The following is a 12,806-nucleotide window of genomic DNA, read 5'->3' as shown; positions in this document are numbered from 1 at the left end:
TAAAAATCAAATTTGGAAGACGTTTTTATCAAAAGGAAGGACTTAAGAGTAAAAAAGGACAAAGGTGATGTTTGTGTAAAGTTTTTCCAAAAGGACTTGGAAGGACCGCTGGAAACCCAGGGCCTTCCTCCAAAATTAGCATTTAGCCGAGTTGCTACAAACCACTGATACCAAACTTTAAGACAGTGGAGTGCCTCATAACCCCAAACTAGTTACTTTCTAGTATTATATGAGTCCAGCCTTGAGGGCTGCAACCGATTCCTGGAAACTTCCTAAATAAAAATCACAAATACGTTATCATATGCAGTTGATCATAAATTTATTTATTTACAATTAGTGTTTTGTATATAAACTGATATAAATGATACAGAAAATATTGATAAAAATAATGTGAGCAAATTCTCCTGAATAATAGCAATAAAACACACGACGCGCGACGACATCATTTTTGCATTGAATCAAATGAATACAATGTTAATAATGTGAATTGTAAATGAAATATATATCTCCATGAATATTCCATGAATATTCACATGTTGTAAACCAACAAATAAAAGAAATATAATGTTTAACAGATCTGGAACCAGGCGGCAATTAAACAACTCAAAAACAGGATTTAAGAGAATAGTTGACTAATGTCATGACTGCGCGACCTGGCCCCTGAGGCTTAAAGACTCACGAGAATAAACGAAAAAAATTTAGGCTGCTAGCCAGGTTGTCGAATTCTGCCGATCTGGTCCTCTTCCCATCCAGTGAGTAGGTGTATCCCTTAGTCTGCTCAGCCCTATCGTCTAGGTATCCAGTAGGTCGCCCTACGATTCAATCAGGCTCTGTTTCTTTCTGCTGTTAAGGCTGTAGGTTTTTCCCTATCCGGTAGGTTTGGTGGGTTGTTCTTGGAGTCGTTGTAACGTCTCGGTGATTTTGATGGCCTCTCTGATTCCGCTTAGGTACGCTCCAGTGACTGTCTGCGGGAACTGACGATTTGTAGCCTTGAAGATAAAATCAAGAAAATCACAATTAACTAAGCACCGCCAGATAGGGCCACCTTCGGTTATCCGAGTTAGTCGACTATAGTCGAACTAAAGGAAACCGAATGTCCGATAGTCGGAACCATATTCCGGAAATAGTTCGAAAATCAAGCGCATTTGGTTATTAGTTCCGGCCATTAGTCGACTAGATACGAAAACCGAATTTCGCCCAGCGTGATGAGCAATTGGTTCATAAGGCTAAACAAATTTGATATCTTGTTTCTCCGCTCTGTCCACTTTTAAAGTTGACCCGGCCGGTTGCCTATTTGCCCTGTACATTAATTTTTGCAAATCATGATTTATTTTAGAATAACAGACCCGGCCGCCATAGAAATGAACTGATTACAAATTCTATCATATCTACAAAAATTACAAGACCGCTTCGGAGAAACAAGGTTTCATTTTTGTTTAGCTTTATCAATCAATTTTGAACAGAATTTTCAGGCTCTCGAATCCATATATTATCACTGGACCCGTCAAATATATATTCCCTTGAATTTACATTGAATTCATTATTCCACTCATTGATTGGTATCGTTTCATCCTTAATTCATTTAAAGAAAGCTAGAAAAAAAATTGAACGTGAAAGCCAGAGTAACTCGCTTGCCATAAGTGGAATCCTGGAGTTGCCTGTTGACCCATTGTTCTTCTGCAACACCCCTTCGTACTGTAGAGACTTCTAGCCTGGCACCCTCAAGAAACACTAACCTCTCCAGCGAAGTAAATCTTATCCTCGATCTGCTCGCCGATATCGTCATAAATTTCACCCGTCTGCCCGACGGGAATGTAGCTGTACGCCATCTGGCTGTCGGAATCGGATCTCCAATGAGTTACGAAATACTGCGACGGTTCGGGAACTTTCTGTGAATCAGAAATAACTGATGAAACAGTGGAAACAGGTCCAGGGGGACTTACGTGACTTCTACAAGTCATCCACATGGTTCCCAGGTTCCAAAATTCCCAGGTATTTCTTGGGTAATTTTTCAATTTTCCCAAATGGAAATGAACAGATACCATTCATGCTTCAGTCAACATTTTAGCGGTGACTGGTCGATAAAGATGATTTTCAAGGGAATTCGCTGATGAAAGATGCACTTGGCAAATGCAATATGTGAAATGTAAATGAATTTCTTAAATGTTTCCCTGTTTTGAGGAAAATTTCTCAAATTCCCAAATATTTCCAAACTGGGAATTATTATCTCAAAATTCCCAATTTCCCCGTTCTGTGGGAACCATGCATCCGATTTTTAGTGAAGATGACACCAGTGTATTTCAGTATTATATTGCCTTTTTGGACATTGACAGAAAGTGCCCTTTTGGGACTTTAAAACAAGTTGCGAAAATACGTGGACATTTTTAAGTTATCATTTGCGTCCAATAAAATACACCGACCAGTTTCGGGAACAGGTTTGTGGGAACCATGCATCCGATTTTTAGTACCCTTTTTCAACGAAGATAACACTGGTGCATTCCAGTGCAGGATTACTCTAAATATTGCCTTTTTGGACATTCATAAAATGCCCTTTTGCCCTAAAGTTGCAAAAATACGTGGACAATTTTCATGTTATCATCTGCATTCAATAAAATATACACCGACCTGTTTTGGGAACATCGACTGTAAAGTTTTCATACACAGTTCGATGACCTCCGCGTCGGTTTTATCTTTGATGAACTGAACCGCTGAACCGCTGATGTACGTCATCAATACAAACGATTTACAATCCTAAAAATACAACACATCAACATCTCAGAAACTCTCAGAGACAAAAACGATTTACAATCCTAAAAATACAATACATCAACATGTCAGAAATCCTCAGAGACAAAAACGATTTACAATCCTATAAATACAACAAATCAACATCTCAGAAACTTTCAGAGACAAAAACGATTTACAATCCTAAAAACACAACAAATCAACATCTCAGAAACTCTCAGAGACAAAAACGATTTACAATCCTAAAAATACAACAAATCAACATCTCAGAAACTCTCAGAGACAAAATCATCGAGTAAAAAATGAGTTACGTATTTCGCCTATTTCTCAAAATTGACCGAGTTTCAAAGGAGTTTCAGGCATTTTACTCAAACAACAGGAGATTCAAGCACATTTTAATTAATAAAGCATTGTCAGTTAAGAAGGGAGTTTAATTGAAAGTGATCAAAGAGTTGTAGGGACCGTGTTTGAATATTCTCTAGACAGTTACCTTCGGAGTTAAATCCCAGAACACGTTGAACAGACCGCGATGAGACTGCTGCGATTGTAAATAACCGAAGAAATCGCCGTCTTTCACCGTCCAGAATCTCTTACTGAACTGTAACCCGACCTGAAATAAATAATACATACACAACTACAGCTATCACAGGACGGCGCCACTTTTACCTCCCATTCAAAAATTCAAAACTTTCCCTGATTTTTCCATGTTATAAAAAAACAAAACCCCGACGAACAAAAAAAAAAATTCCCAGTTTTTTTTAAATCCCAAATTCCTAGATTTGTCCTTGATCCTCAAGGACGGTAACCCCTTCTCCCGAGTATTAGGGTCCAACACCCAATCTCCCCAAATTTCTCCAGGGCTGACGCTATCTTATTACCTTCTCGATAATTCCAGCTCCAATCTGATCAATAGCCTTCAGTTTATGTTTCGGTAGTTCGGGATTGAATTTAATCATTCGTTGTTTCAGTATCGTCACGGGAACCGTCACTAACACCTAATAATTACAACAACAATAGATAAACAGTTTCTAGTGTTTAGTATCTATACAGATCAGTCATTCCTGGATATAAGGAGTTTTCAAGGAGAAAATTTCGAAATTTAGAGAAGAGTTTGCATCACTTTCATCACTCCTCCTAAATCAGTACTCTATCTCAGTAATTTTCAGAATTCAGAGCTTTCATAACCAAATTTTTATCCTTTACACAATTAACTCGTTTTCTAATTTGGTAACCGCCTAATTGGGTATTGAAAATAATCCTGATCTCAACTGAACAGATTTTGGCGAAGTCTACTGTACAATTACAAAAATGACAAACATTTCTAACTGCCTATTTCTCAAAATTGAAGGAGTCTCGAGCATTTTGTTAAATTCAAAGGAGTTTCAAGCACCCTCAGGGTTTCCAGCGGTACTTCACAAATTCCTTCTTTATGATCGCAAGTCCTTCCTTAAGATGAAAAAGTTCTTCCAAATTTCATTTTTATGTATTTTTCGCGGACCATTTTCTTTTGCAAATTACTCCAAGAAGGACAAAGATGATGTTTGCCCAAACCTTTTCCATAAGAAGGACAAAGAAGTACTTGAAAGGACCGCTGAAAGTATTTTCTGTCTGACAGAGTTTTAAAGGAACCAAGGAGTCGTAGGGAACCTGAATACCGATGAATCTTTTACCTTGTCTGCTTTATATTCTTTGCCGTCTGCTGTCGTTACTACGGTAACAGAGCCGGTATAATCGATATCGGTTACTCGGCACCCGCGTTCGATGTTGATCTCGGCGGCGAGTTTATCGAGTATCGGCGAGTATCCGTTAACGAGTAAAACGTGTTCGCCGGTGAACTGCGGATACCTTTCGTTCTGATCCCAGTGAATCGCGGAGACGTTGTGCAAGTCGGTGCCGCACGCGTATTCTAAATTACCGATGTGAAACTGAAACAGTTGACGCTCTTCCTACAAAGAGTTAAAATAAAGATGACACAGGGTCCGATCTAAGCACGTGTCCTATTGCCCGGGACAAGTATATTCTCATCAGGGCAAGTAGGTACTCCAATAATATGTACACCTTTCCCTGACTCCAATAAGAAGAAACTCACCTCTGAGAAACTCAACTGCGATTCTGATAGGAAATCTTTATGCATCTCTTCAATTTTATCTGATCGATGAAACAAACAATTAATGGATTAAGGTTTATCAAATATATAGTCATTGATTAACGAAGGTAATGATTAAAGGTTATAATCACCGTAAAGATTTGAATCATCGTTTAAACGTTTATCTCTCCTCCAATCGGCGACGATGTCTAACATGGCGTTGAAATGGAAATCAACTCGTCGATCGATCGTATCGCCGACCACGTTCCCTTTGTCATCGATCAGATCGCATTTCTCGCGGATATGTTTCATCGGTAAATCCAACTACAAACAATTACATCAATTACAAACTAGTTATCTTTCAACCTAGAATTAATTGGTTTAATTGGTGTCAGTAACACCAGATGGGGTGACTGACGGTTGGTTTAACACTCGTGACAATCTTTGGTTTGATTTAATTAATTTGCAATGTAGAAGAAATTGAAGACTATCAGCGCCACCTGACACAAGTGGAATCCTCAAATGCCGCAGTAGTTGATGTCCTACTGCACACTAGCGACACCTGGTGGATCTTCACTATCTACAAGTAAAATCCTCTATTTCCACAGTAGTTGAGGCCTTTTTATGAACACTCGATTAGTGTACACGATTATGCAAACGTTTTTATGAGCATGGATTATGTCATAATCTGTCATTTTTATGAACATTGGTTATCATAATCGATTAGCATACCCAGCATACTCGCTCGGCGAGCAAGCATGCCGATTATCTAATCCAACCAAGATGGTGTTCTCCGTAGTGAGTTGCTGCTGAGTGCACCATAATTGGATAATTTCTACCTCGTGTTTTTATCAACCAACATAGCCGGTTATGATAATTGATACTAATCGGCTATATAATCTAAATAGCTAATCTATTCTGATTATGCTGGTTCATAAAAAGGCTTCTAATGTCCTACTGCACACTAGCACCACCTGGTGGATCCTCACTTGCCGCAGTAGATATAATGATAATTACCTGTTCGGTCATCATTGAGAATGGATTATTAATGCAACAGATGATTATTTGAGCTCCACGTCCGACGCAGACTCCGAGCGATTGATCGTCGTGAACTCGTCCTCCGATTCGATCCTGTGCCTCCAACACCAGCACCTGCAACATCAATAGAAAAATTAACCCTTTCAGTGCTGATTGATTGATACCTGTAAACGCTGGGTTTCATAAAAAAGTTTAATACAAATTTTTGGTGTAATCGTTATTGGCTACTTAATGTCTTCAATGAGGACGACAATTCAAACTAAACCGTTTTAGGTTTACGCTTTTTCATGAAACTGGGCCCTGGAGATGATTTGAAAATTTCAAAAATTCCACCTCATGTGTTGTGTTTTTCTTCACAGAGAATCAATGCAGAGAATCAAATATTCATCTCTAAATCAAATTAAATATCCATCTCTGAATCAAATTAAATATCCATCTCTAAATCAAATCAAATATCCATCTCTAAATCAAATTAAATTTCCATCTTGAAATCAAATTAAATAATCTCCAGAAATCAAATCTCCAAATCAAATTAAATATCCATCTCTAAATCAAATTAAATACCCATCTCTAAATCAAATTAAATATCCATCTCTAAATCAAATTAAATATCCATCTCTAAATCAAATTAAATACCCATCTCTAAATCAAATTAAATACCCATCTCTAAATCAAATTAAATACCCATCTCTAAATCAAATTAAATATCCATCTCTAAATCAAATTAAATATCCATCTCTAAATCAAATTAAATATCCATCTCTAAATCAAATGTTTTACCTCGGCTCCTAAATTCTGTAAATGTCTTGCGGCTCCGAGTCCCGCCGCACCGGCTCCGATTATCACCACACGGTGGCGCTTTCTCGTATCTGCGGTTAATACCGGTGACCACGACGACGGCGGTATCAACACGCCCGTATTGATGATACCTCGATACGTGAGGTATCGTACAATACGCTCTAACAGTATCGTACACACGTGAATACGCACGGTACCGCCGCAAATCAGATACGGTTCACACGCCTCGGCCGTTAACCACTCCTACAAATACAACCAGTGGGCGGAGCTTAATAATGAATGACACATGGTAGAGCTAACCATACCAATAATTGCATGGCTGCCGACCTCTGAAAAGTGCTATATGTAATAAATTAAATCTTTTTCAGTAAATGAATGAAAATGTTCAGATTAATCAGTAATCAACAGTAAGACCCTCAGTAACATGTTTCATATTTCTGTTCAAATTAATCAGTAATCAACAGTAAGACCCTCAGTAACATGTTTCATATTTCTGTTCAAATTAATCAGTAATCAACATTAAGACCCTCAGTAACATCTTTCATATTTCTGTACGCATCAAACAAATCAGTATTTCTTGTCGATGTAACAAAATAATAATAACAAAAACTGAAAATCAGGAACTGTTGGCAGCAGTTCTGGACGACAAGTGGGTGGAGCTTCAAAATGAATGACAGCACATGACACAACCATGGGGTGGCCACTATGATTTGCTATTCCCTGAGACTATACCATGAGACTATTGACGGAACTATTGATGACAAAACTAATGATTGACAGATAAATCATAAGAGAGTGGACTCGACAACTAACTTACCTTACAGTTCAGATTCCAGAGGGATAACACTAAATTACGTACGCCGAGGTATACGGTCGGATATTTCTCGTACTCGGGAAACTCCATCAATTCCTCTATGTGAAGTTTATCGGGTTTTAAACGTAAAGCTTTCTCCGTTTCGTTCTCTTTGTTAAACGGTTTGAAATACGGACTTAATCCCGATTCTAAAAATAGACAACATTTCAGTGGTTAATATCCACGTCACTCGACGCTATTCAGTAAGAATGATTAATTTCATGGTTCCCACGGTTACATCAATTAAAATTCCCAGGTTTTTCCCAAGTATTTCACAGGTGATTTTTCAATTTTCCCAAATGGAAAATCAGACCTTCATAAAACGAACAGATACCATCATCTTAGTCAACATTTTAGCGGTGACTGGTTGGTAATGGTGATTTTCAAAGGAAATCGCTGAAGTAAGTTGCTCTTGCCAAATGCAATACGTGAAAAGTAAATGAATTTCCCTAATTTGAGGAAAATTTCTCAAATTCCCAAATTGGGAATTATTATTTCAAAATTCCCAAAGGTTTTCCCAATTTCCCTGTTCTGTGGGAACCATGTAATTTGATTAACGGTTCTCCTCCTCGTTGCCAAGTGCCTCATCAGGACAAACTCACAACTGTTGATACAGAAACAGAAATGACCATCAGTTATGCACATATGGTATATGACACCTATACTGATAGCCTTAGCTATTCACAAATTTTAACGGTGTAGACATTCTGGAATGGGACCGCCACTGTTCACTATAGAGAGGTGCCGGTACGTAAAATGCACATGTGGTACTAGAAATTGGTGTTCACTGTTCATTAAATGGAGGTTCTGCTCTATTGAAAATGATTAAGGAAAATTTGGTGCCAGGCAAAGAGAGTTTTTACAACAGGAGGTGTTCACAAAGGGAGGTTTTACTGTATGATACACCCTCATACGTACCTTTGGTTAAGTGACCATTTTTCAGCGCGGTGGTATAGTTATTAGACGTCGCACTGAGTCCAATTAGATCCGGTTTGTAGCTAGTAACGAACGGCGCTGCCGGCGAATAGTGTAGAAGTAACGGTAAATTCAACCCCTTCAACCAACTGGGTTCCTTACAATATTGCACAAACTGAAAATATACAGATAATTACATCAATTTACACCATCGCCTGACTCTCTGTACACCTTTCCCCCGATTCTTTACAGAACCTGCTCAGACTAAACACTAAACCCTGCCAAGCTGATAACATAACACCTTTTAACTCCAATAATATATACACCTTCCCCTGACTCCAATAATATGTACACCTTCCCCTGACTCCAATAATATATACACCTTCCCCTGACTCCAATATGTACACCTTCCGCTGACTCCTATAATATGTACACCTGCCCCTGACTCTCCTTACCTTGCTTTCCGGAGTATCACACGGTGATGAATCCGTTGTTTTAGCGCCCGCCTGCCTCTCCGGTTCCTCACAGACGTACGTACGAATCAACTGCTCGGTTAGTTCGTTATGTTTAGACAGACGGCGCCACTTGTTACAGCGCGTACAGCGGATCCATTCTAACAGTAACTGATCGGTCATGTACATACGAAGCGAAGCGTCGGCCTTAGCCGTTTTACACCACAACTGAACCCAGTCTAGATACTCCTGATAACCACGTTTATTCCTACAAAAAATACAACCAGACGAATAGTACTAAGTTCAGACACTACCAGGACCCAGTTCCACAGTTGTGAGTTAGAGTTAACTCTGAGTTAAAGTTAGTTCACTTTCAATGTTTTAACCCAGGGTCAAATCCTAACTCAGAACTGTGGAACTAGACCCATAGTATTAGTGTAGTTGTACCTCGTTACATCGAACTTTACAGGACCAGAAAATATGTTCGCTATAACCGATACGTTCGTTATATCCAGTATGAAATTAGTCTTACTAAGGACGAAATTTCATATTTGTTAGAATCCGATGAATCGTTGTATCCGAGTTGGTTATAGTGGAGTGGCATGGCCTAAAGGTTAAAGGCGTTGCCTTCTCAATCGAGATGTCCAGTGTTCGAACCCCGGCTATGCTGTAGTGTCCTTAGGCAAGGCATTAATTCACACTTGCTACCGGCTGACGACGCCTGATCGTGATTTGCTGATCGGTGTTGTATCTCCCCAGAGAGAGTAAGACTGCTATGGAATGGTAACAGAAGCTGGGTAATAATAATCAGGTTTGACAGCACAGCTGAACTTTGTACACAGGGAAAGAGGCGCTTTACAAATTCGTGTTTATTATTATTACTATTATTATTATTATTATTATTATTATTATTATTATTATAAGGTTCTACTGTAGTAGCTTTTCATCACCTGCTGAAGCTACTACACACTTTCCATACATGGTTAACCTATAAAGTACTACTGGGGCCGGTTGCTCAAAAGTTGGTTAAAGATAACCGGCAGATAAATACCAAAGTAACAATGAACTTTTAATTGTCACTATGTCAACTATCCAATGGTTAACTCTAACCAACTTTTGAGCAACTGGTCCCAGGTCTCATATTTGTATTTTTTGGGAGCAGTTTGATGTCTGGACCTCTTATACAGACTCTCAAATAGAAGTCGTAGTCAAATTTGTTACACCCAACCTCGATTTTCTACCCATTCAATATTAAAGCGGCCATATTGAATCGAGCATGGTCTTTATCAGATCAATCGAGCAGAAAAAGATTTCACGTAAAATTTCAATTTGACGCTGAAGAGACTTACGGTCGGTAGAAATACTCGAAACACATGTTACAATAATGATCGGTGGACGAGATGTGATACCATCGAGACGTCTTTCCACTTCCACAACAACTAAAACAACAACGGAAATATAATCATCACATTCAAATCAGAGATATGGAAGAGAGGGAGATAGATCGATGGAGAGATAGATACCTAGGAACGGCTGCTGCTCCACACGTCGGCGCTATACTACATTTCAAATTCGAACACGCGGCGCCCTCTGCCCCGCGCACTTTAGGCGTACCGTCTTTATTCAATTTAACTTTCTTCGTCGTTTTTTTCTCGGCCGATTTTTTACCCGAATCCTCGCTCGCCGCAGTCGGTTGTTGTTTCGGCGTCGTCGGTGTCAATTTGATTTTCAGTTTTTTTCGCTCCGGTTCCGATGATTTCGACGCGATTGTGATCGGTTTTTTCGCAGCGGGCGATTTATTCGCGTCTTTCCTGAAATATTCAAACGGTCACAGGTAAAATCTCAAAAAAGCCACCACATATTTCAACAAGATATTTTGGCAATCCTTAAATACAGTGTGTAAAATGGATTGAAAATCGATGCTTTAACTCAACTGCCCACTGGTCCCATTAAGACGGGTATGAAGTCTGAATACCAGTTATTGTTACGGGTTCCCTACAACCGTTTGGGTAAAAGTGCAGATCCGCACCTCTCCGCGTAAACGGTTCAATCAATTACACGAAATATCATTGTTTCAGATTCAAAATGTCATCAGCAATTCAGTACATTGCCATCGGCTAATTTTAAGATATCTTCACTAGAGAGAGTAGAAAGATTTTAGCCTGGATTCTGTCATTCAGCAGATTGCTTCAATCACGAGAGGTGCGGATCTGCACTTTGACCACCGTTTGTTTGAGAATAACGGCCAATGTCTATTTCAAACTGACTTGAGAGCATTCTGGGTGGCCTAGCTCAGTCAGTTTTGGTAGTAACTACCTGATAGAAGTCTTATTAGGAACAGAATGCATTGGCAGCTGAACTAAAATATCGTTTTTTAATCCACTTTAAACTGTATTGAAGGATATCCAAAAAATCTGCATTGAGAGGGGTTCCTGAGAGAAAAGAGACTCCATGATTTGAAAGTTTTACAATATGTCTCCATGCCTACCAAGTTGAAGTTGGTACGTAGGCATGGAAACATATTGTTAAACTTTCAAATCATGGAGTCACTTCTCTTCATTTAACCCCTTCAGTGAAGACTTTTTGGATCCTTCAATACAGTTTCAAATGGATTAAAAACTGATGATTTAGGTTGACTGCCTGTCCTTTCTGGTCCTAATAAGACTTCTATCAGGTATGTACTACCAAAACTGACTGAGCTAGGCCACCCGGAATGCTCTCAAGTCAGGTTGAAATAGACATTAGGTACAAGACTAATCAGAAACTGACTGAGCAAGGGCAACATTCAACGTTCTCTTAAGCTAAGTTGAAATTATTAACATAATCGTTGGTGGTAAGCTTTTATAATTGGATGAGTCTTTACCAATGAAAATATCGGTTCATAAAACTAAACCAGAGACAGGTAACAGCCTAAGTAAAAGTTGAAATACACCCTACTACAATATGTAGCCTGTGTAGGGTCGCCTCTAGATGAAGTGTAGGTGTATTTTTTTTGAAAATCCTCAGGATACAGCATCTGAACCTAGTAGTGGGAAAGGTGCTGCGATTAGGTTGTGCATTCTCAAACTCAGCTCAGGTAGGCAACAAGGCCTACTGCAAAACTGAAAACAACCGGCGGAAACAACATCATCGACATTGCACTCACTTTACTGTACTGAAAATGTCTTCAACTCCAAGACCTTCTGCTTCGAGAAGTTTTAGAGATTTCCTTTTGATTCTTCCACTACTGACTGCCATCTTCACCGCACAACAGCCGGAGCGACGCGGTCACCGATTCAATAAAATTAGGTAGTACGATGATTGATATTTGGCCTTCTTGTTTTTCTACTTTTCGTGATTTTCAAAGCGATTTACTGCATATTTTCGATTGAAGCATAATTCAATTTATCAAAAACACAGGGTCGAATTAAATATCGAGCTTATTAAGAATTAAAGGCCACTTAATTACGAGTAAAATGAGGTTTAAAACGAGGATTTTGAGTGAATTTAAATTTTCCCGGAAACAGACGAAATTATCCAGTAGCGCCGTCTACTTCACTCGCTTCCCTGTGCACACTATGCTGCTCCATTTTACTCGCTTCCCTGTGCACACTTCGTCAGCTCCTGATCACCATGTCGTCCGGCGCTTGTGGGATCCTTCGATAACTTTGCGATTGCGTTATAACTCGCTTTAATACCAATCCAACCAATTCTATTGTATTGTCATAAGTGGATTTAATGAATATCTTCACATATTGCATGATTTATTTCGTGCCTCTCATTCAGTGGAGACGTATACTCGGTGTCCCGAACCTTGGCCTGGCACCAGACGCGGCCGCCGATGTGATGAATGCGGCCTTTTAACGAATGCAAGTAAAATAGTATCATCCTGGGGATATTTTGTGGTGTGTCGTGGATACCAACAATCTTTTTTAGATTA

General features: G+C 39.2%; 1 protein-coding gene across 1 annotated transcript; it reads right to left on the bottom strand.

Annotated features, from left to right (window-relative positions):
- Positions 1 to 321: 321 nt before the first annotated feature.
- Positions 322 to 12,378, bottom strand: LOC141909571 (lysine-specific histone demethylase 2-like). The gene is made up of 16 exons (XM_074800028.1): positions 12,033 to 12,378; positions 10,411 to 10,698; positions 10,237 to 10,326; positions 8,891 to 9,155; positions 8,439 to 8,610; positions 7,485 to 7,669; positions 6,650 to 6,910; positions 5,849 to 5,983; positions 4,984 to 5,155; positions 4,835 to 4,893; positions 4,416 to 4,691; positions 3,624 to 3,740; positions 3,236 to 3,355; positions 2,626 to 2,751; positions 1,737 to 1,889; positions 322 to 989 (listed from the first exon to the last, which is right to left on the bottom strand). The coding sequence occupies exons 1-16, from the start codon at positions 12,122 to 12,124 to the stop codon at positions 867 to 869; spliced, it is 2,634 nt and encodes an 877-aa protein (XP_074656129.1). The 5' UTR covers positions 12,125 to 12,378; the 3' UTR covers positions 322 to 866.
- Between the last annotated feature and the right edge of the window lie 428 nt (positions 12,379 to 12,806).

The sequence above is a fragment of the Tubulanus polymorphus genome, chromosome 8 (genome assembly GCF_964204645.1).
Source record: "Tubulanus polymorphus chromosome 8, tnTubPoly1.2, whole genome shotgun sequence".
Classification (NCBI taxonomy): Eukaryota; Metazoa; Nemertea; class Palaeonemertea; order Tubulaniformes; family Tubulanidae; genus Tubulanus; species Tubulanus polymorphus.
The sequence above is the reverse complement of the archived record's forward strand: the minus strand, read 5'-3'. Positions and strand labels throughout refer to the sequence as shown.